This window comes from Puma concolor, chromosome B1, assembly GCF_028749965.1.
Source record: "Puma concolor isolate L17-30 chromosome B1, mPumCon1.1.hap2, whole genome shotgun sequence".
Taxonomy (NCBI): Eukaryota; Metazoa; Chordata; class Mammalia; order Carnivora; family Felidae; genus Puma; species Puma concolor.
Window position 1 is genome coordinate 71,157,154 of NC_141670.1, and position 25,450 is coordinate 71,182,603.

At 36.9% G+C, this 25,450-nt stretch overlaps 1 protein-coding gene across 5 annotated transcripts in view; it reads right to left on the reverse strand.

The window, feature by feature from the left end:
• Window positions 1-25,450, reverse strand: part of GRIA2 (glutamate ionotropic receptor AMPA type subunit 2) — a 161,207-nt gene that overhangs the window by 62,058 nt on the left and 73,699 nt on the right. For all 5 annotated transcript variants that reach the window (XR_015250163.1, XM_025921728.2, XM_025921726.2 and 2 more), the window contains exons 3-4: window positions 15,670-15,909; window positions 1,974-2,170 (exon numbers count right to left, since the gene is read on the reverse strand). Coding sequence is in view for 4 of the 5 variants with exons in the window: in XM_025921728.2 (XP_025777513.1) it covers window positions 1,974-2,170; window positions 15,670-15,909 (437 nt within the window). In the remaining variant the exon portion in view is untranslated. The remainder of the gene's footprint in view (window positions 1-1,973; window positions 2,171-15,669; window positions 15,910-25,450) is intronic.

Here is a 25,450-nt window from a genome sequence, read left to right on the forward strand (position 1 = left end):
TGTAATACTCTAATATGACAAGTAAAATTGGTCTTCATCTCTAAACAATAAGTTCATGGGGTACAAATACCACTCTTTCTTTTTTTTTTAAGTTCGAGAGAGAAAGAGAGAGAGAGAAAGGGAGAGAGAGTGGTGGGGGAGGGACAGAGAGGGAGAGAGAGAGAATCCCATGCAGGCTCCACACTGCCAGCACAGAGCCTTATGTGGGACTTGATCCCACGGACTATGAGATCATGTTCTGAGCTGCAGTCGAATGCTTATTAGCCTACTGAGCCACCCAGGTGCCCCAAGTTACCACTCTTTCTTCCTTCTTTGCGTCTCTCATTCTAGACACAGAGGATGTCTGAAATAAATGTTTGCTGAATGATGCAATCAACCACTGTACACACTCATTTAATACATTCAAAAGTGTCTTATGAAAACACAAATAACATGCATGTGCAAAATCTCTGTACATTTTGAACGGATGTCCATATAGACATGTATTTAATCATCGTATATTTGTTTCAAAACATTACATTCTATGTATTCCCAATTTCTCTTATAGTTTCTCTCTTCTAGTATTAGAAATAATTATTTTCAAAACAGCTTTCACCAACATTTAATATGATGAGTGATGAATACATAAATTCTTTAAACAAAAGACTAATGACTATTATTAAAATTCAGTTTTAATGAGAATCTCCTATGAAATTCAAATGAGTTGTTGAAGTTCACATTTGAACAAGAGGCCTTCAGGTTAAAAACAACCCTAACTTCATCTCCTGAGACAGGAACCAAGACTTTTCTACTGAAATGTTCACCTCTCTGGCATATAACATTTAGCCCTTTCTCATAACAAGTTAGTTTTATCCAGTTATTTAATATTTTATGTGAGATCCATTTTGTATGTCTTAGGGCCTGTGTTATTACATATCAATTAAGGCTTCATCAACATTTATGTTTTCAAAATGCTTTGTGTTATACAAATTAGTGAATCTAATTGTCTCCTCAAAGGCTGAAAGGGCCAAGAAATGCATGCTTAACTGCATGTTTTTCTTCCAATCCTATATTATCCCTAGAAGCTACTACACACACACACACACACACACACACACACACACACACACACACACCTACAAGTTAGGAAAACCAGATATCCAGTGAAGCAAACCTTAACTTAGTAAATTATGATGCTGCTTCCGCTGCTTCAGCAACATCCCTGGTCACTTACCTTATCTATGTGATACAGTGGATTTTATTTTTATCAGTAAGATATCACTGTACGGCTGCCCTATCCCCCCAAAAAATCTTAAATGGAATCAAGGTGGTGTGGTAATAAGCACAGATAAAACATCCTTATGTACGGTAAACTTCTCAAACAGCAAACACAGACTGAATACGACTCTCCTACATATTTTAATTTCATAGATTAATAGCTTTATGGTGATATAAAATCTACCTACTAGGAGGAAAAAAATGATTCCTGGAAAAACATATACACACTTTTTCTGAAGACAAGCACCCATCCAGACAACAATATAGACTTAATGTTCCATACTGCACTCTAATGATTGAAGTACTCCATGTTTTGCCAAAGAATTCATGAACTACTCACTTTTCCCTTTGAACCCAGCCTCAATTTCACTTAATGTGGCTATTTCTTTATGCCTAAAAATTTCAACAAGTTAAATTTTAACTTTCCAACTAAAAATATCAAAGTTTAAGGTAATGCTTATCATATAAAGCATTAGAGTCAGGAATTACATATTGAATATATTTAATGATTAGTATGATGTGTCAGCATTATTGAAGACCATCTGCTATTGCTAACTGAAGCCGGAGATAATTTAATTGATGATCCCTGCTGCATCCTACATAAACCATAAAGTAAAAACTGCTGTTCAAGCACCTCACACAAATACTCATTGCAAATGCTGACATTGCACGCACATTCTATATTTGGTGCCATTAGAAAACAGAGCATAGCCAACCTGGTCTACAATGTCGTTTACTTTATCCCGTTCACAGTCCAGGATGACACGCCGTTCCTTTTTTAACTCCAGATCTTGAAAAAGTGATCGGTACGTCTCATCTTTCTTGTCATTGTTAATATTTCCCACATTGATAGCAGTCACCTGCCATTTCTTCTCAGCAGCGGAGTCCAGCACTGCCTGCAGCGTTGATAAGCCTAGGAAGGCAAAGAAAAATGATGACCAATAAAGATACTTAAATAACTCAGAATTATGTTGTGAAATTGACGGCGGATATATTTTTAAGGCTGCTATTTTCGTCAACCGAAGGGATGTTGACTCCTCTAAAAAGCTACGGCTACGATCTTTATCAACATTGACTTATTTCCACTTCACATCAGAAACTCTTTTATCTACATGCTATTGTTCTGATGGAAAGAGTTTGGAGGGATAAACAGTCTCCCCTTCTTTCAGCTCTCTCAACTGTCTTTTTTTCTGGTGTTACTAAAGAGTAATGTCTGTGATACCTTTGGTTAAAGTGAAATACAAAGACAGAGCACACATTTCTTTCTCTTACAGAATGGAAAAGACTGTTCCGTTACATATGATGTTCTATCATTTCCAATTAACATCCTTGAGGAGGTCGTAACACTTTCAGGGAGACAAATCTACATGAGTATCTGTGAGCACAGGAGCAAATAATCTCGAGGAGGCTGTCATGTCTCCCAATCAGCAGTTTCTTCTCCTCAGCCTCTGTTATATCGGTTTTTTTTTTGTTTTGTTTTGTTTTTTTTTTTTTTTTGTTATTGTTATTGGGACTGATCCCATAGGGATTAAAATGTTCACCTATCAACCAGATGGTAGCAGTTGGTTTTCTAACACAGACTTGTTACATTTACTTAATTTCCCAAACTATGAGACCAGTTTCATATTTAGTAGTAATTTTGCTTATTGCATCATACGACTGAGAAAATGTTATTTTTATTTTTAATTGTTTGTACATTACCTCAATTTGTGAATTTATTGCCTAAAGTCAAATCTGCAGCTTAGCACTTGGAAAAGCAGTACATAAACTTGTCTTCCACATCACTCCAGCTCTTCACAGCCAACCTAAATGCATCATTTCTATTAATAGTTTAATGAACAACACAGAATCTGGACTCCAAAAAGAATTCAGGGCTTATCACATCATCTTCCCGATTCCAGAAAGAACTGCATGTTTCTCAGAAGAATGCTGATTCCTTTTTACCCATAAAATGTGAGACTTACCTAATGTGCTCTATAAATTTTATTCATGCACTAAACTTTAATTAAATCCATTTACTATGGCAAAAATAAATGTATTCTAAATGTTAAAACCTATAGGTGGCTCAGCTGGTTAAGCGTCTGACTACTTCAGCTGAGGTTATGATCTCATGATATGTGAGTTCCAGCCCCACATCGGGCTTGCTGCTGTCAGTGTGGAGCCCACTTCAGATCCTCTCTCTCTCTCTCCCTCACTCTCTCTCTCTGCCCCTCCCCCACTCATGTGCTCACTCTCTCTTTCACTTTCTCTCTCTGTTTCTCAAAAATAAATAAATAAAAATGTTTTTATAAAAATAAAAAATAAATTTAAAAAAACATATTAAATGTTAAAACTATAGTACCTGGAAAACATCATTAAAACTCTCACTGCCTAGGGGCGCCTGGGTGGCGCAGTCGGTTAAGCGTCCGACTTCAGCCAGGTCACGATCTCGCGGTCCGTGAGTTCGAGCCCCGCATCAGGTTCTGGGCTGATGGCTCAGAGCCTGGAGCCTGTTTCCGATTCTGTGTCTCTCTCTCTCTCTGCCCCTCCCCCGTTCATGCTCTGTCTCTCTCTGTCCCAAAAATAAATAAACGTTGAAAAAAAAAAAAAAAAAAAACTCTCACTGCCTAAAAAAAACCTCTCACTGCCTAAACACCAGCCAAGCGTACCTAAGATTAGCCTAGAACACCTTATGATACAAAATGCAAGGAAGCCCTCCCAAACTACCAGCGTTGTGTCAAAGGACTCGGGAGCCAATGTAATAAAGATCACTTTAAGTAAAGATGAGGCAAATTGGGTATCAATAAGAATAATAACTGCAAGAGACTTTTAAATACATAAAATATTTTAAATCCATGAATTCTTAATGATATGCAAACATCTAAACTACCAAAACTGAAACAGGAAGAAATAGAAAACTTGAACAGACTGATGACCAGCAAAGAAATTGAGTCAGTGACATTTAAATATATATCTAAATATCTGGTTGTCTTTGAGGGATACTAAGAGCTGACTTATTATTCTGAAATTGGTAAATAAAGGAAGAGAAACATGCATTTTTTTTTTTTTTTGCTCTTCCTATATGAACTATACTCAGGATAATAATTAATTAAGACAGGTTTTCCTTTTTGGAAAGCCTCCAGCTAATAAATGATGAAGGTATATAGATTTAGAATTATGACCATGTTGTACACGTAGTGAATCAATGAATCAAGGTTACGATCATTAACTGTTGCTAACAACACACAAAAAGAGATGAACAGAAGTTACATGTCTCTAACTAGGAATATTCAAACCATCTGTGGAGTATTCCTGCCAAAAAAGTGAACGTGAGTCTTATCAAGCTTCTAGATCTACCCAGCAATCCATAAGGAATATACAGCAGAGTAATACATTAAATATCATAATGTCGGCAACCATCAAATTGAAACTCTACATTATGTTACAAATCACTTAAGAGATATATTAAACAGTTGGGGGATATGGACCTCATTTTTATCTTCATTCAAATAACCTATGGGAAAAATAGATGTATTAATGAATTACTGTTAATCTGCCTGCATATGCCAATGATATTGTGGTTATGTTGAAAACAAGAGTATTCTTTCAAAATACAAACTGAAATATGTACAGATGAAATGACATGATGTCCGGTATTGGTTCCAAAATAATTGTGAAGGGCAAAAGGATATAGATAAAACAGGATTCCTTGTATATTGGTCATTAACATAGCCGAGTTAAGAGTGCCTGGGGTCGGGGCACCTGGGTGGCTCAGTTGGTTAAGCGTCCGACTTCAGCTTAGATCACGATCTCACAGTATGTGAATTCAGGCCCCACGTTGGGCTCTGTGCTGACAACTCAGCGCCTGGAGCCCGCTTTGGATTCTGTGTCTCCCTTTCTCTCTGCTCCTCCCCTGCTCACACTCTGTCTCTCTCTCCTTCAAAACCAAAAAACATTCCAAAAAAATAAAAATAAAAAAAGAGTCTTTGGGTGTCTTCTTTTATTCACTCTATTTTTTATTTAAAATATTTCATTATGAAAATTGAAAATAATTTATTTTTATTTCAAATTGGAAAATTGAGCCATAAATTGAACTTAAAGTGAATTTCAGATTTTTGGCAAAACAACAATAAGTTTCCTCTGTCTAGTCTTATCTGAAGGGATAATTTAAACAAAAGACCACATTCCTTGTAAAAAAAATCGATTAATGACAAAACTTCTTTAAAAACTTCATGGGTCACCCATGATTTCCATTCACCATAAACACATTAACTCTTTCCATGATATAATTCAAACCCTCTTCCTGTTTTTCATCATCAGTGAAGACAGAGCATACAGCTGGTCATCATGATCAATTCAACAGATTTCAAAGTGCTTGAAAACAGTTATTAAATCTATCCAGTCTTCTGAGTAGGAAAAAAAGATAATTCTCTAAACCTCTTCTACTATCTCAGCCCTACTTTTCCACATTTCAATCTTCATGCAACTAACTCTTCCTTGTTACCTCTTAAAAATGTTATATGCATGGATGATGTTCAATATGCTATCCATATATTATCACATAGCACTTGCAAGTGGGATTCCTTACTTCTAAGCGATAAATTATTCATTTTGTTTTTATTTAATCATGAAATTTACCACATACTGAAATTTCAAGTGCTTGATATTCTGTTCCATCTCTCAATATATAAATAACAATTTGTAAATGGGTTTCAAGTGATATATCTATACCTAACATGTATTGGCAGATCATGTCAAAGAATATGGAGATGACATATAAAATTAATAAGAATGCATTTAAAGAAATTGTTGAGTTTTCAACTCATTCATTGTATGTGTCTAAAGTAACTCACAGTTAGTGTGGATCTTCTGCTTTCAAAACTCTCAGAATTAATATTTGGTAACCTATGAAGCCTAGAAACATACATCCATTAAGAAGCTAAATAGCTCAAGTCGTGCAATATAAGATTTGATTATTTTAGTGTCATCATAAGACAATGAATAATATTAAGCCATCTCCTAGCGACAGCCAGAAGTAACTCATAATCCATGACATGGTCTGACTCATGATTTGAGGAGATTTTTAGATTTGTTTACTCAGTAATAGTAACTGATCTCTCAATCTCTCAACGTGACCTGTGTCTTCCCTACAACTAAGAGTTTTGCATTAATTCTGATTACTTGTAAATTAACAGATCAATTTAAAATTTAAAAATCACCGAAAATACATGTGACAACTATGGAGATGAAATGAATCTCTTCAAACCTAACACAAATTCATGTGCTTGGTCTCTTGATACCATATTCTAATTAGGGGAAAAACTATTACTTGAGGTAATAAATGACTTTTCCCTTCCACATAAAACTATCTATAAATACCTCTATCCCTTAATCAGAATATAAACTTGTATGGACAGTGGGAATTCTATATAAATATTGTTTTATTTAAAGTTATTCTACTCTAATATCTATATCATAACAGGATATTTGAATTATAGCAGATACTGATTTCTGAATTACTCAGAACAAAGAAAACTTGAGATATACAGTTGTTTATCTACAAATAGGAAAAAAAAACCAGAAAATTAATATTCCTGTTAATAAATATATTGAAAATATGTTCTAAAGCATCTCAAGAATATTATAAGGGTCTAAAATTAAGTTCTAAGTTCTATAAATTCTCAAGACTTTTGACTAAAATAAAGAATGGCTAGACTATGTTTGGTTAAATTACATAACTTCTTTTGCCTAATTGTTATGAGACTAGTTATAGTTGTATAACCTATTTGTAAGCTGACAATCTCCCTAAAACTCTACCAAAGTATTACTATCAGTGCTTCACAGTTTCATCTTGAGCTAGTGTTAATAATACTATGACAGAATTACAGAAAAGCCATCAGCCTAAAGACAGGGAAAGTTTAAGTGTTTTAGTTTGCACATTAGTGGGTAGAATTAAAAATGATTACTGCAAATAGGTATATTTCATACAGACTATTTCTTTCTTCTTAAAAACATTTTCTTTTTTCCATTTAAAATTCACTGGCCTTATTCATCTTTCAGGCACAGAAATTAATATTTATGATAACTAAATCATGGCAGCATGCCTAGGCCAGATTAGATTAACATACATTTCCCTCATTGACTTTCTCAGGAACATCTGAAAAGAAATTTATAATTTTATTCTATGCATGATTTCTTCTTGGAACTGGAATCAAAGTGCCTTCCCTTCAGGGAACAAATAGTATGGCTCAAAATCAAAATCAAGACCTAAAGATATAAAGCATTAGTTCTGGTTTTACTTACTGTGAATAGGAATGTGTTAACTTCTTACCTTATTGACACTGAACTAATAAATTAAAAAAAAAACACATTTCGATTAAAGTCTTGGTTCAAATTTAATACAAATATATCCAAAGATGAAACTATATTTAATGTATTACCACAGGTAAGCCCATTACTGTACAGTTCAAACTGCATTGAAGATCCATCTACTGACTGTCTATGAAGTAATAATATGCAGCTTTTAGGAAGAGCACTGGGTCATCAAGGAGTGGCAGGCTGCTGCCTGGATAAATAGAAGACACCAGCAGTCCTAAAACATCACAAGTGCCAAATGAACATTTCAGCACTCTTCTCGTGGGCAAACTTGAAATAGTCAGAGATGACCTCTACGAAGGCTAGGATGCGTCTATGTTCTTCCTCATTAATAATTGGGATGTGGACTCTTGGACATGTTGCTCAGTATTTTGATGGAAGGTTGGACGCAGGAAGGGTGTAAGTGGCCGTCTTAGTTAACAGCAGTGCAATGAACAAAGCACAGAACATTTTAATTTTTTTTTTTTAATCCAGTTCATATTTGGGGCAGAATGTTCGACAGCTATTATCATGCTTGGGCCCTATGCTGCTTAAAAGAACATCAATTAATATATTTAGAAATTAAAATTTACCAGTATGTTTACTTAATTCTAGACTCTTAGAAAAGTAATTATTAAAAATTGGAAAAAAAAACCAGGGGCACCTGCGTGGCTCAGTCGGTAAGCATCTGACTTCAGCTCAGGTCATGATCTCGCAGTTCGTGAGTTTGAGCCCTGCGTCAGGCTCTGTGCTGACAACTCAGAGCCTGGGGCCTGCTTTGGATACTGTGTCCCCCTCTCTCTCTGCTCCTCCCCCACTCACACTCTGTCTCTCTCTCACAAATAAGTAAACATTAAAATTTTTTTTAATTGGAAAAAACCTGAATGCCAACAAATTGGACAACCTAAAAGAAATGGATAAATTCCTAGAAACATATAAACTACCAAAACGAAAACAGGAAGAAATAGAAAATTTGAACAGATTGATAACCAGCAAAGAAATTGAGTCAGTAATCAAAAAATTCCCAAACAACAAAAGCCCAGGAGAAGATGGCCTCACAGGTGAATTCTACCAAACATTTAAAGAAGAGTTAATACCTAATCTTCTCAAACTATTTGAAAAATAGAGAGGGAAGAAAAACTTCCAAATTCATTCTATGGGGCCAGAAATACCCTGATACCAAAACCAGATAACGACACCACTAAAAAGAGAACTACAGGCCAATATTCCTGCTGAACATACAAACAAAAATTCTCAATAAAATATTAGCAAACTGAATTCAACAATGCATTAAAAAAAAACATTCACCACAACTAAGTGGGATTTATTCCTGAATTGCAGGAGTGGCTCAATATTCACAAATCAGTCAATATAATACATCACATAAATAAGAGAAAGGGTTAAGAACCATATGATCATTTCAATAGATGAGGAAAACACGCTTGACAAAGTATAACATCCATTCATGATTAAAAACTCTGAACAAAATAGGTTTAGAGGGAACATACCTCAACATAATAAAGGCCATCTATGAAAAACTCACAGCCAGCATCATCCTTAAGGGGGAGAAACTGAGAGCCTTTCCCCTAGGTCATGAACAAGACAAGGCTATCCACTCACCACTTTTATTCAACAGAGTACTGGAGTCCCAGCCACAACAATCAAACAACAAAAAGAAATAAAATGCATCCAAATTGGTAAGGAAGAATTAAAATGTTCACTATATTAACTATACTAACATAGATACTAACACGATACTAACACGATACTAACACAATACTAACACAATACTAACATAGAAAACACAAAAGATTCCACCAAAAGACTGCTAGAATTGATAAACGGATTTAGTAAGTTGCAGGATACAAAATCAATGTATGGAAATCTCTTTCATTTCTATACATCAATAATGAAACAGCAGAAAGAGACATTTAAAAAACAATGCCATTTACAATTGCACCCCAAATAATAAGATATCCAGGAATAAACCTAACCAAAGAGGTGACAAACCTATTCTCTGATAACTCTAAAACGCTGATGAAAGAAACTGAAGATGATAGAAAGAAATGGAAAGGCATCCTATGCTTATGGATTAGAAAAGCAAATATTGTTAAAATGTCTATACTACCCAAAGCAATCTACACATTTAATTCAATCCTTATCAAAATACCGACAGCATTTTTCACAGAACTACAACAAATAATCATAAAATCTGTAAGGAACCACAAAAGACCCCAAATTTCCAAAACAATCTTGAAAAAGAAATGCAAAGTTGGAGGCATCACAATTCCGGACTTCAAATTATATTACAAAGCTGTAGTATTCAAATTATATTACAAAGCTGTAATAATCAAAACAGTATGACAGTGTCACAAAAACAGACACATAGATCAATAGAACAGAATAGAACATCCAGAAAGGACCCACACTTATGTGGTCAATTAATCTTTCACAGAGCAGGAAAGAATATCTAATCGGTAAAAGACAGTCTCTTCAACAATGGTGTTGGGAAGACTGGACGGCAATATGCAAAAAATGAAAACGGATGGCTTTCTTACACCACACACAAAAATAAATTCAAAATTGATTAAAGATCGAAATTTGAGACCTGAAACCATGAGAATCCTAGAAGAGAACACAGGCAGCAACTTCTTTGACATTGGCTGTAGCAACTTATTTCTAGATATGTCTCCTGAGGCAAGGGAAACAAAAGCAAAAATAAACTATTGGCACTACATCCAAAGCTTCTGCTTTTGCATAGGTTAATTATTTCTGCAAAGGAGATAATTAACAAAACTAAAAGACAACCTACAGAATAGGAGAAGATATCTGCAGATGACATATCTGATAAAAGGTTAGTACCCAAAATATATAAATAACTTATGAAACTCAACACTCAAAATACAAATAATCCAATTATTTGTAACATGAACACCTAAAATACAAATAATCCAATTATTTGTAGCTTGAACAGACAGTTCTCCAAAGAACACATACAGATGGCCAACAAATACATGAAAAGATTCTCACCATCACTCATCACCAGGGAAATGCAAATCAAAACTACAATAAGATATTACCTCACACCTGTCAGAATGGCTAAAATCAACAACACAAGAAACAACGTACATTGGCAACGATGTGGAGAAAAAGGAACCCTCGTGCACTGTTGATGGGAATATAAACTGGTGTAGCCACAGTGGAAAACAGAATGGAGGTTCCTCAAAAATAAAAAAAATAAATAAAAAAATAGAACTACCTTATGATCCAGCAATGGCCATACTGGGTATTTACCCGAATGATACAAAAACACTAATTCAAAGGGATACATGCACCCCTACATTTATAGCCGCATCGTTTATAATAGCCAAGATATGGAAGCAGCCTGAATGTCCGTTGATTGGTGAATGAGTAAAAAAGATGTGATATGTATACACAAAGAATGAAATCTTGCCATTTGCAGCAACGTGGATGGATCTGGAGATTATAATGCTAAGCAAAACAAGTCAGAGAAAGAAAAATACCATATGATTTCACTCACATGTGGAATTTAAGAAAACAACACAAACAAGCTTGAGGGAAAAATGTGTGTGATAGAGAGAGAGATAGCGAGCGCGTGCGAAAGAAACACATTCCTAACTACAGAGAACAAACTGATGGTTAGCAGAGGGGAGGTGAGTGGGGAGATGGGTTAGAGGATGGGGATTAAGGAGGGTACTTGCTATGAGGAGCACCAGGTGTTGTATGGAAGTATTGATTCGCTACACTGTACACCTGAAACTAATATAACACTGTATGCTAACAACCTGGAATTCAAATTAGACTTTAAAAACTTAAGAGAAAAAAACCCTTTATAATCCAGGAAGTAGAGAGACTGCCACATCAAGGACAGACCAAATTATCTGAAATTGGAGCATGTAGAGCTATATTGAGAGATGAAACCATGGAATCTATTTTTAAAGCATGCATAGTACGGATAAAGGGAACAAAGGTGCATTCTCATATCACATAACACTAAAGAATAAGGCATTTCCTTGAAGTATATGAGAAATGGGTTAAGGATCGAAGGAAAGGAACCCAGTCGCACGATGACTGCATGAATGAACTTTTTTAAGATGTAATATGATGGCAAAGCTATGAAAATTAAGACAGTCTAAGAAAAAAAATCAGCAAAATCCCATTTCATTGATCCAAGTAAAACACTGTAAAGGTCGAGTTTTTGCCAGTATTTTGAGTCTTACACATTAATCTCTGAAAATAGTTTCAGATCCAGTGTAATACTCTTCTATTAAAATGGGAGCAGCTATTTGATAACACCTCAAACATATGTCCATACAGCCATTCTGTCCTTAATATTGTATTAAGGACAGTGATATTGTAACCAATATTCTTTTCTCCATGGATGAACTTAAACTCCTATCAAGTTATGTATAGGAATATGTAAATGGTATTACCTCATCACTTCACTTTCATAACTTGATATTATGAATTTCATAACTTGGTATTATTACCTCATCACTTCATTTTCATTGAGTATTTCCAAAGTAAGTACTAATAAAGTCACTCAAAATGTCTTGGGTTCCTTTCACAAGTATATAAACTCAGCCATCTTCACCTGATCATTTCCCAAAGCCTCAGTATCTCTCTTCAAATACTAGAGTTTCTCTTTTTCTATCCGTGGCAGCCGTTGTCTAACATGAGTTTTCTCAAAAGTTCGGTTTCACCTAGAGGGAGTCACAGTGAGGGTGAAATATGGCCCTGAAGTAAAAATGCCACCTTCAACCTTGTCAAACAGTGAAGAGAATTCGTCTTCTGATCCTTCAATTTAGCAGATGAGAATCAGTTTCTAATATCATCTCAAACTTACAATACACAGATGCTTGGGGCGCCTGGGTGCCTCAGTTGGTTCAGCACCCAACTTCAGCTCAGGTCATGATCTCACACTGCGTGAGCTTGAGCCCCACATTGGGCTCTCTGCTGTGAGCACAGGGCCCGCTTCAGATCCTCTGTCCCGCTCTCTCTCTGCCCATTCCCTACTGGCACTCTCTCTCTCTAAAGTAAGTAAGTAAGTAAGCAAGCAAGTAAGTAAATGATTAATTAATTAATTAAAAAAATACACAGATGCTTGACTCATTCACTTATTCATTCTATTTATTGATTGTCAGCTCTGTTCCAGTATTATCTCAAGCCCCGTGTGTACAGTTACAAGCTATACACCCAGTGGAATGGTTACTGCCTGGACCTTGCCTTCCTGGGGTTTACACCCAGAGCCAAATAAATGACAATGCTTGGCCTGTGTGACTAAAACAGTCCCTGGAACATAGTAGGGGCTCAGTAGCAGTTTTTGAGTGAAAGAATGAATACTACTACTAATTATAAATTGTGACATGTATTATGTAGGAAAAGAAGAGACTTCTTGGAGAGAGAATAACTAGGAGATCATGCTATAGAAATGCTACCTCTATAGACTAAGACATCAAGGAGGAGAAAGAACTAGAGCTGTGTGCAGAGATTTGAGGCGAGAGAGTGTGGTTTGGTGCATGTGGAGACAGTGAAAGAAGGTTAGTTAGACAGATTTAACTTGGTGAGTGAGCAGGATAAATTGCCAGGAATCAGACCTTAATTAAAGCCATGTTTAATGTTAAAGTCAACTGTGTCTTCATTTTAATGAGAAGCATTTTAAGCAAAGGAGTGATGAGGTCAGAAAAGCATTGGAAAGCATTTACATGTTCCAGCTACTTTGTGGAAAATGGATTAAAGAGAAACAGGTGTGGAAATGGGGAGGCTGAGAAAATGAACCCATGCTGGTGGCCTGGCCTGGAGTGAAGACAATGAAAAAGAGTGTCCAGAGAGAGAATATATTTGGGTGGCAGAAATTACAGCAACAGGATGCAAGGGTGAAAGAGGTATTCAGAATACTCCCGGATGGCAGGCTAGTTTTATTAACATAACAGAGTGCTTAAGGAGTTGGCAGAGAGCAACAGGGAAGACCATGAATAAGGTCAGTTTTGTAAGACCTTTTATCACATCAATAAGAAGTATGCTTCCGAATCATCCAGCACATTGCAATCCATATTTTCTCTAAATGGTTGTTTTAGTTTTTCATTCCTCAGAGGAATAGCAAAGCTCTCCCTTCTCAAAGCAGGGGGGAAAAGTAGTTGACATAGCAACTCTTTTCAGCTTGTAGAGTGCTGACAGGCTTTTCCACTGAGCGTTCTCATTCCCTGGACCTGGAGGAGGGGCAGAGAATCAGACACCTAGCTTGAGCACTCTAGATGGGACTGCTGCCCCAAATGACTACAAACTGATCAATGGAGAATTGACTGACGGCTGGCTCTCTTCTTGTCTGCCCTTGTGGGTTAACAAGGTGCCCTATCTTGGTCGAAACAGGCTTCTGGTTTTCATTTGAACCTTTCAATATTCCAGGAAGCAAGCTGCCAAAGGAAGCACAGTTTGGTACTTAGGTGCTCTTAAAATTAAAATAGTGGTTCTTAACCTTTTGGGGTTTGGTTATGGATACTGCCTTTAGAAAAATGCATATGCAAACATGGGCACAAAATGTTCATACAGCTTTAGTAAGTACACAGACCCACAGAAGCCAAATCATGGACCCAGGAATAGTTAACATCTGAGATTCCAAAGAAAATGAAAACACTAATTTGAAAAGATATATGCACCCCTGTGTTTCCCGCAGCATTATTTACCATAGCCACGATATAGAAGCAGTGCAAGTCTTTACTAATAGATGACCGGATAAATAAGATGTGCTATGTATACAATGGAATATCACTCAGTCATAAAAAAGAAAAGGATGAGATCTTGCCATCTCTTACAACATGGATGGATCTAGAGGGTAGTATGCTAAGTGAGATAGTCAGAAAGAGAAAGACAAATACCACATGATCCCACTCGGATGTGGAATCGAAAAAACAAAGCAAATGAATAAACAAACAGGATCAGAATCCCTCAAAAAGGAGAACCAGACCTACAAATACAGAGGACAAACTATCAAATACAGAGAACAGAGGATACAGAACAGAAACGGATAGCTGTCAGAGGAGAGGGGGTAGGCAGCTGGGCAAAATGGTGAAGGGGAGTGAGAGACAGAGGCTTCCAGGTCTGGGATGAATGAGTCATGGGGATAAAATGCATAAAGCATAAAGAACGTGTTCAGTGGTATTGTAATAGTGTTGTGTGGTGATGGATGGTAGCTATGCTTGTGGTGACCGTAGCCTAATGTACAGAGATGGTGAATCCCTGTTGTACACCTGAAACTTATGTAACATTGTGCGCCAGCTACACTCAAATAAATAAATAAATTTTTGATAAAGAACATCTGGGATTCTATGACGTACAAGTCAAGCAGGTCTCTTAATACAAAGCTTTGCAACAAGAGATTTGGGAAACACAAAGGAAATAACTCCCCCTGAAAATCCAACTTCAGTATGATAAGCTAAGAGTCTATCCAGCTGGTGTGCTAATAAATAATATCTCATCGTAAACCTAGAATTATGGAAAATTGTGGGTCTGGTGTCGGAAGACTTATGTCAAACTGCACACCAGTTGTTCAAGTGGATCCTGAGCAGTCCTTCAACTTCTCAGAGATTCTGGGGTATCATTTGAAAGCGCCATTAACAACAATCACACCTGCCTGATAAAACTTTTGCATGTGAAAACATTTAATCGCTATTAATTTCCTTAGAAGTTCTTATTTACATATTTATTCACGTGTCACTTACACCCATTTTCAAGGCAGACAATTCACTGACTGGTGATTGTAGTCACCATAGGGTCTCGGCTGCTGATGACAGAAAGTGCTATTAAATGACAACTGAACATCTGCACATCGGGTCGACAGAGTCTATATCTTTAAATTGTACGTTCACAACTTTTTTTTTTTTAACTCTGTTAACTATGTTTCCCGAGTTTCAAATTGCATTATTCATTTACACAGCAAAATTAAATCAAGTGACCCTTGGACTTTAATACATTTGTGTAGCTCCATAACATCACACGTAAATGCCAAGTGTAGGCATTGAATTTGACCCACTGCAAAGACATGGGGATATTGTCACTCACCTCTGTCACTGTCATAGAGATATGCAAACTTGTCCCACTGATAGTATTCAATCAAGCTAAGAAGCGCTCCTTTGAGGTCAGGTCTCATCTGGATGACAAATGGATGTGTACCATCTGTTGGGAAGCTGGGAGTGATGAAGGAGACATGGAGCGTTCCACAAAATGATGTGATGGTATTTACAGACTTCTTATCATAAAATCCGAAAATAGCATAGACTCCTCTTGAAAACTGGGAGCAGACTGAATAGGAAAAAGAGAAAAGATATATCATTGAAATTGGCATACAATCCCACAGATTTGCTTAACACTTAAATGCCCTCTCGGGGTGCCTGGGTGGCTCAGTCGGTTAAGCGTCTGACTTGAGCTCAGGTCATGATCTCCCGGTCGGTGAGTTTGAGCCTCGAGTTGGGCTCTGTTGCTGACCGGAGCCTGGAGCCTGCTTTGGATTCTGTGTCACTCTCTCTCTGCCCCTCCCCTCCTGCTCACTCTCACTCTCTCTCTCTCTTCTCTCATTCTCTCCAAAATAAACATTAAAAAACATAATGCCCTTTATACGAAATATAAAATAATCAAACTGAAAAAATATAGAGTGTATATCAATGATCCAACCAATGTATGGACACTCATTTACTTAGCACTCTCTCTGAGGAATTCAAAGAATTATATGGCATTAAAAAGTAATTTTTGCTGCAAGGAAATATATACATTATTCTTGAACAAATCTTGTAAGTGGCAACTATTTTAGGACAGCCCTATTGAAAAAAAGGATAAGCAACAATCATTATGTATAAAAAGAACAAAGTGCAATTACCTGACATGTATACACATTCATAACATCTCATTGCCTCTAATATCTGATTGTTTAAAAGGATTTATTGTGTTAATGACGCTTTCACACTAGAAGGTCAGAGGGCACATGAAGAGTTCTAAGGCTGAATGAAAGTTCTTTAGGAGAAAACAGATGCAAGACTCACATCATACACAAAGAGACAGGTCTCACCAAAAAGAGACCTCTCACTTAGGCTCTCTCAAGTCAAGTAGCAGTTAAGTGGAGTTCTGAACTCCTAATTTTAATCTTTCTCAGGGACTTAACTTACCTGTATGTTCTACTCCATACAAAACAAACAATATCACCAAAATATTTTGACTTAGGACCATGATTCTTAAAAAAAAAAAATAATGATATTTTAATTGAAAGTCCACATTGTTCCACAGTCCTTTACCTTCTAATGGATATTTTTATTTTGGTAAATGACATATGACAATGCCTTCTCCTACCCCCTCCCCCACAGTTGGACTATCACTAATTATCGTTTATCCTAATACCTATATATACTCAGATGTGGACCACTTATTTGTCTCTCCATTCCAATCATCCTAGTTCACTAATGGCCCCTACTTACACTGTACTTGCCTTGTGCCTGGCATGATCTACGGTACTTTAACTCATGTATTTCTCATTAGAACTCTTGAGGCAGGAGCTATTATTATTCCCAAATAAGAATTTTGATTGAAAAGTTGAAACACAGGAAGATTATATTATTTTCCCAAAGTCACACAGCTAGTAAGTGGAAGATGCTGTATTAAAACGTAGGCAGTCTGGAGCCGAAGTCCATGCTTTTAACTAATGGGTAATACTGCTTTTCTCACTTGGATTACTGGAAAACCTCCCCATCTTTCTTCCTTCCTCCAATATTTCCTTTCCATTCAATTCTCCACAATAGGGCCAGAATGATTTTTTGAAACACAAATTTGAAACTATCTCTAAGAGAAGTAAGGGTTACTTTGTCCAAGACTGATTCCTCTGAAATTCCCTATAGAAACCACCCATGCCACAATGTTTAAAGCCACCAATTCAGGTCAACCACATGACTTTAAATGATTGCATAGCTGATACTGTTTTAATCTCAAGGATCAGTTCAATCCAAGGAATGGAAATAAACTATCCAGTAACATAATCTAACAACCCAGAGCATAATACCAACCATCTTCTCAAATTAATTAATCCCATTTAAGGGATAAGACCAATACAATCGCATTTAATTTTATTCCCTTTCAGAAATAAAATATCTGTAGAAAAAATAGATGTGTTTTCATGAATAACAGCATTGCTAAAATACATACAGATTTTAATAACCAATTCCAGACAATCAGTACATAATAGGCAATAATTTTTAGCAACTATATATGATATGAAAGGAAAGGAAAGCAAGACAGGCTATTTCTTTGAGTGACTTCTATTTATCAAATATACACATTTTCCTTTACATATTTACTAATTTTCAACCCACTCCTGTCTTTCTGACATAAAGTTTCTTGGATTTCTAGGTTATATCTGTATTATATATCAATCAACATCTCCTTCTTTATTACCAATCTTCTGGAGAATAGTTTAATATATCTCAGAAAACAACTGAATATATTTCTTTACATTTCACACTTTAACATAAAATAGAGTGAGACTTCTGCCCTTTATTTATGTTCATAATTTGGCCTCATCTGAGTACAGAAGTTGAAAACAACCTTTAATGTGTTTGACTAGGCTCATTCTTCACATACGTGAAAAAAACCTTTCATTGTTAAGACCTTCTAGGCAAATCCTGTGGTGATTTCTTATTTTATACATAGATATATGTGTACTGACATGTACATCTTAAATCTTAAGTTTGTTCAGAAGTTGATGATTCCATATGACATATAAAGAGGGGAAACTGCTATAAAATTCTCTCTGGATCCATTTTATTTCATTTCCTGTGAAGTGTTGGCATGTCATCTAAATACTATAGGAACATCGGGTGATATGATTTATTAATGAGACTTCTTCTTCTCATCTTAAGTGAAATAGCTTCTGTGATGGGAATAGCAGCCACAGCATCAGCAGAATGCTTGATAAAGGATGCCCCCGTTTGACTGAATAGACAATCTTAATAAGGAGCCATACCTTTCATTTTCCATTTGTTTTAGACTCTGAAGTGAGTTGTCAAGGGGCCTCCTGGTTATAGTGGCCATCTGGAAACACTTGGCTTCGGCCCAATAACAGGCAAAAGCTGTACAACACTTCTCAAGAAATTACAATTCACCTGATTCAAAAGGCACTTTTTTTTCAGGCAAATCAGCTAATTCTCCAATGAGCATAATTTTGTAACATTGGCCTTTCTTTCTTGACTATCCTTGGTCCTTCCAAACCCTCCTCCTTTGTCCTTTACTTCTTCGTGCTACATATTCAATTGTCTTATTTGTAGATATCTTCTTGTTTTTCTAAATATTTCTCTTTTAATGTCTCTTTGCTACACATACAACAGTCATTTGGTCAACATTGCTCATTTCCCTCTCAGTCACTGCCCCCGTTCCCAAGCATGATAAAGATATCACTGAGATTTACAACAGGAATCAATCAGAATGCTGACTTGAGCTGAGGTATTTTGTGTATCATCTCAAGATTAAAACAAACAAACAAACAAAGCAACAACAACAACAACAAAAAAACCTTAGTGTCACGCTTCTAACATCCCAAGCCCAAAGTACTTAAGAGTACTTTTGCATTCTACTGATGCTTTTTCCAACATAACACAGATAGATAATACATGACCCTACCAACACGATACACAAAAACATTACGTGCACGGCCTCAAAATTACTCCTCACTTGATCAGAATAAAATTATTCATTATGATCTCAACTTTATTTCCCAGCAATCGGTCCAAACTTTAAAGCTATCTCCCCAACTTATATCCATTTTCGAAGACAGAGGGTTTACTATTGCTGAGAATATCCAAATAATATGTCACAAGCCATAGAAATAATTCCAAAGATAGCTTTCTAAAATTAGTTAGACAATAACAGCACACTCCATATATTCCTTCTTTCCCTATGTCATCTCTGGAGGCAGAGGAAGGAACAGAAAAGCTCAGTTTCACCTCTAGCTCCATGGACCATACCACTGCCTTCTGAGACACTGTTAAAAATTTCTGCATGATTATGCTGATTAACATTAGAATTGCATCCATGTCTTAAGACTCAAAACTGATTGCAGAGTAGTGGGTAAAGATGCCCGTACTGAGCTCTGCTTGAATGAAATATTTAATATGAACTTTGAGAAACTCAGCAAAGGGAAGTCCTTTTAAAAGACACTTTAGGTCAAACAGCAGAACTGATCATCTCCTGGGTAAAAGTAACTTGCTGATTATTCCACTTTTTATTACAAGCCCAGATGATATGAGCCAATAACAATGCTGATGGTGCAACCACCTCCCCTCTTTCCCTCTTGGGTCATTCCGCTCCTTGGTGCTGCTAATGTAGCGTACTTGGTACAGTCTGGAGAAACTCGCATGGTTATTTAGTGGAAATGGAGAAAAAGAACAAGGCATGTTTTATTTTTGTTTTACATTTTTTATACTAAATTGCCATTAGCTTCAATGAAACGACATAGGCTGCTTTATAAGCCGTAATGGTAACAGCCCCTTTACAACCTGTGCGAAGTCTGGTAAAAGCTACGTCACCAAGCAGTCCTGACTTCAAAACATGGAGGTCACTGAAAATATCTCTTCTTTCATCACTGAACTTCTGACATTAACCCCTTACAAGCTTTGACCCTGACTTTACTATTGAAATTTCCTTATCATTTGTCGATAATGATCTCCTAGTCATCAAATCAAATCATCTTTTTCTCAGATCAAGCCTTCCTAGCTTCTCTAAATTTATTAATAAAAACCTTGCATCTTGAAATTCTCTCTCTTTCTCTCGCTTTCTTGTTATTAGGCTTGTTCTCCTCCAATCTCTTCTCCACATTGCTGCCAGTGTAAAATCATACCATCTTGGTACTTTTCCTCTCCCTCTAATTACCTTTCACTGTCATACCATTTTTTTTCACATCCTAAATTAAAAAGGCATTCTCCAAGGACTTGTCTTCCAATTGTTTGTCCTTCTCTTTTTACATCTTGTCTCTCAGTGGTCTCACTCCTTTTAACAAGGTCAAATTCAACTTGTTATGTATGCTTCCCACAACTTCACTGGCAAGTCTTCTGTCTCCCTTTATCTATTTATTTACTGAACAAATACACACTGTAAACATTTGATGTGATGAGCATGGGGTTGGGTTTAGAAAATGCTACAGCACACAAGATAGATACAGTCTACCTTCGCTGGAATTGATAGCTTAGCTCCCATCCCTCACCCTCCAGTAACACCCACTGGAAAATGCCTAATTCTCTATCATTCAACTATATAAACAAGCAGGAAAAAACCCCAAAAATTGTATCCTAAAAATCATGTGTTTGTGTTGATTTTTTCCTTTCTGCTCATGGCACCGTAAGTCTTGTAATCATCGATGTTCTATATTTCAGAATAATTAATTCATTATTCGTCTTTGTCCTGTTCATGACATTTCTAGTCATCTCCATTTTATTCTACATCATCCATTCCACATTCACCATGTATTTTTGAGAACCGACTATACACTGTTCTAGGAATTGGGGAAACGACATTAAGTGTGACAGGTCAGGTCCCTACTTACAGGAAGCTTGTATTGTATACTTCATTTGTGTTTCTTACACCTTCACCTTCATTTTCCTTCTTCCTGGTTCTGCCAAGCTGAACTGTCCCCACCTCCTCTCTCCCTCCTTCAGTTCATACTCTTGTCATCTTAGTCTTCCTAAAACACATCACAGAAGAGACATTCTCCAATTGTTTTTCTTCGTCCTTTACAGTCTATGTCTTTGTGATCTCACCCCTTTTAATAAGGTCAAATTCAACTTCTTGTACGTGTCTCCCAAATCTGAACCATCATCAAAGTTGTCTCCCTTTATCTGCTTATTTACTGAGAAAATATGAAGAAAATATTTTATTGTATCTTACTAAGCAGCAAATATACTGATTACTCTGTGTATATATGTATATATATACATATATTCACACACAGTATTTAGTGTATATATATATATATATATATATATATATAATAAATATACTGCATATGATTCCTTTTTAAAATTTTTTTTTTCAACGTTTATTTATTTTGGGGACAGAGAGAGACTGAGCATGAACGGGGGAGGGGCAGAGAGAGAGGGAGACACAGAATCGGAAACAGGCTCCAGGCTCTGAGCCATCAGCCCAGAGCCCGACGCGGGGCTCGAACTCACGGAGCGCGAGATCGTGACCTGGCTGAAGTCGGACGCTTAACCGACTGCGCCACCCAGGCGCCCCTTTAAATCATGTATTTTTAAGATTATTTCATATTTATTTCCTTGCCAGTATAATTTTTAATTAAAATGTTTAATTCTTGGGGCACCTGGGTGGGCCAGCCAGTTAAGTGTCTGACCTTGGCTACGATCATGATCTCGCGGTTTGTGAGTTTGAGCCCTGCATCAGGCTCTGTGCTGACAGCTCAGAGCCTGGAGCCTGCTTTGGATTCTGTGTCTCCCTCTCTCTCTGCCCCTCTCCCGCTCACACTCTGTCTCTCTCTCTCTCTTTCAAAAATAAATAAACATTAAAAACCATTTTTTAAAAAAGTGTCTCTTGACCTCGCTACTTAATATATTCCATGCTCTAATCGATGTTGATATTTAACGATTCACTAATCATGTGCCAGGATTTTACTTGCATTCTTCTTTAGCATAAAATTCACCAATTCCATAAGGCAAGTGTTCATGTATTAAAATAAAGCCCATCTTTTCATAATGTGAAGATCACTCTGGAATTCTTTTCCTTAATCCCCAGCATACAAATGGTTACCAACACCGCCCCTTTGACTTCTCAAAGCTGTACTCTTCAGTCGCCCCTGGCATTGACTTAATATGGCCCTCAACCATATATTGACTGGATTGCCGAAATAACTTCCCAAGTAGCCCCCTTTATAATAAATCTCTCTCTTTTTTTAATGTTTATTTTTGAGAAAGAGAGAGAGACAGCATGCGAGCAGGGGAGGGACAGAGAGAGAGCAAGACACAGAATACAAAGCAGGCTCCAGGCTCTGAGCTGTCAGCATAGAGCCAGACGCCGGGCTCGAACTCACAACCGTGAGATCGTGACCTGAGTCGAAGTCAGACACTTAACCAACTGAGCCTGAACCACCCAGGCGCCCCATAATAAATCTCTTTCTTATCATGGCAGACATAACCCTCCTGTGTAAAATCCATCATTGTCTCCCCATTGCTTAGACAATAACTGACATAACATTGCTCAGGTGTTACCTGTTCTGAGTGGAACATGCCCCTCCTACATGTGATTCTAAAGCAATCTGCATTTCTGCATGTTAGCCTGAGTTATAATTGTCTGTCTCTGCCCATGAACGCTGGGCTAACTGAAGGCAGAGAATGCAGTGCTGTTTATCTCACATACTTGGCACACAGCGGGGACTTGAAAAATGTCATGTAATAAAATACCAATTCTTCCATGAAGGGTGTCCTGCTTACCATCAACTGAATATGGTTTTCCTTGATAATGACCCTCATCAACACTCTGCCTTTACCTCCCTCGTGGGAGGTACAGTATGAGGTCCAGTATGTTTGAGTGAGTGTGTGTTTGTGCATGTTATTTGTCTGTGGGGGTGGGGTGGGGTTTTGTGACCTCCTTGAGAGCAGGGTTCAGTGTGAGAACAAAATAAGAATACCTGAATTGGAGTCAAGTTTCAACTTCCCCTGGTCATCTGGTAGAGGGATCACAGAACCTGAGCCGGTTTACTAGCCTTTTCAATGAGGATATTAATTTATTCTGCCTCACTTAGAGGAATGGTTTAAAGTTTAAATGAGATACTATGGAGAGAAGTGCCAGGGAAAACAGAAGTGTTTAAATAAATTGCTAATGACAAAAAACCCAACCATAGGGGTTTTTGTATTCTTTACAACACTCAATTCAGGAATTTTCACAAGCATATCATTAAATATTTGTCAAACAAAGATGGGATCTGAGCCAACTGGATAACAAAAATATAAAAGAGCTTTCTCTGATGGAATCTCACTTCTGTTGGTCCTGGGGTAGTCATGTCAGGAGAGTATTTTCATACTTTACTATCATATTGCAAAATAAGTAGTATTCATTTAAAATTACCTGTGAAATTTAGGCTCTCGGTTCTCATAATAGGGAAACAAACAACAAAAAAACAAAACAGCATGATCATTACTATGAGAAGACGATCCTTGGAGTATCTGTGAAATTTTATTATTCTAAGCTTCAAAATATATTTGATATATGGAGAAGTTGCACCGAGAGAGAAAGTTCCTAACCTTAAAAAATAAATAGCACAGATGCTTCTGGAAAGCTAAATGAAAGAAGTGAACTTCTTTGTCTTGGACATATGTCCAGTAATACATTGTGCACTTGACAATATCCTCAGGTATTCTCACAATCTCAAATGTCTTACTTATATAATCTGATGGACCTGTTCAAGCCTGGGAACTTACCATAAACAGCAAGTATTCCTTCAAAAAATGTAATTCTTGTACCATAATGGCACACATAACATTTGCTTTCCATGTAAAAATGTGGGGAAATATTAAAAATGAAACTACTTCCTTTCTTCTTTCCTCTCTTTTTGGAAAATTCAAGTAAATACAATAGACTGTTTTCAACATGAAATGGACTAAAACTATCTACTTTCCATTAATGGGATTATTTTAAAGCTCACATTATCTATGGGAGAACCTTCTTTTACTGTCACTTGACAAGAGGGATCTCCCACGCGGGAGCTGGAAGTTAGCACCTCTTACCAAACTCTCATCTCTTCAAAAGCCTACCTCTCTCTCCGTCCACTCCTGCTCCTTAGAGGCCAGCACGGTTCCTACCAAAGACACCCAGTATATAGCTATTGCATGAAACACTAAATGATTCAAAGAGAATGTGAAGAATAATACACAGACACCACAATGACATTTTCTATAAATTGCCTCACTGATGATTTTTCCGTTAGCCCTGCCACAAATCTTTGCTATGATAAATTGCTTCTCCTTTGCATATATTTTGAGCCCATTTTTCATATAAATATTAAATGTGATGCAGCATCATCACCCAGGAGTAGAAGACTATGAAGTTGTAATAATATATTTTTTCTTTCCCCTCTCACAAACATTTATTTTTCCTGACCTTCGTGTTATGTTTGCTGAGTGAGGTGAAATGTCGTAAGTTTATTGCTGTAGCCCATATTATATGCAGCTTTAAAAAAATCTATAACATTTATTCTGGCTTCATTCATCATCGGGGATAGCAAGCAATAGTAGAACTGGCAGTAATAGGCAATAACTCTTATGTGAATTTTAATGATGGGTTCTGGACACATAAACGAAAGAGAATTACCTCTGTTTATGTAAGATGCTATTTCACAAAAGATAGTCCCATTCTTCTTCCTCGGACATGTATTTCCTCCTCATAAATACACAGAGCTCTACTCTCTGCTCTATGTAAATTCTGGGCACCGCATGCCCTGATACAATTTGAATATTGTGGATAAAGAGCGCCAGGACGAATTTCTGGAGGCCTGGCATCGAATCCCAGCTGTGACACCAGCCAGCTGTGTGCTTCTGGCAAATTGCAGCTTTCAAATGTCTCAGTGCCCTCAGAGGTCCCATCGAGCTCAAACCTGGGCCTGTACGGCCAAACATCAAAGAGAGAAATTATACAAAATATCAGGCAGTACCTACTTATTATTCATCGCAAACTTAACTCCTGCAAAAATTGAGTGTGAGATAGGATAACTTTTTGTGGATTAAATTCTAGCATTCACTGCAAGTTTATCAGTCTTTCTCTCTTTTACTCTTTCTTCTTTTCATATTTCTTGTACTTTCCGTTTATC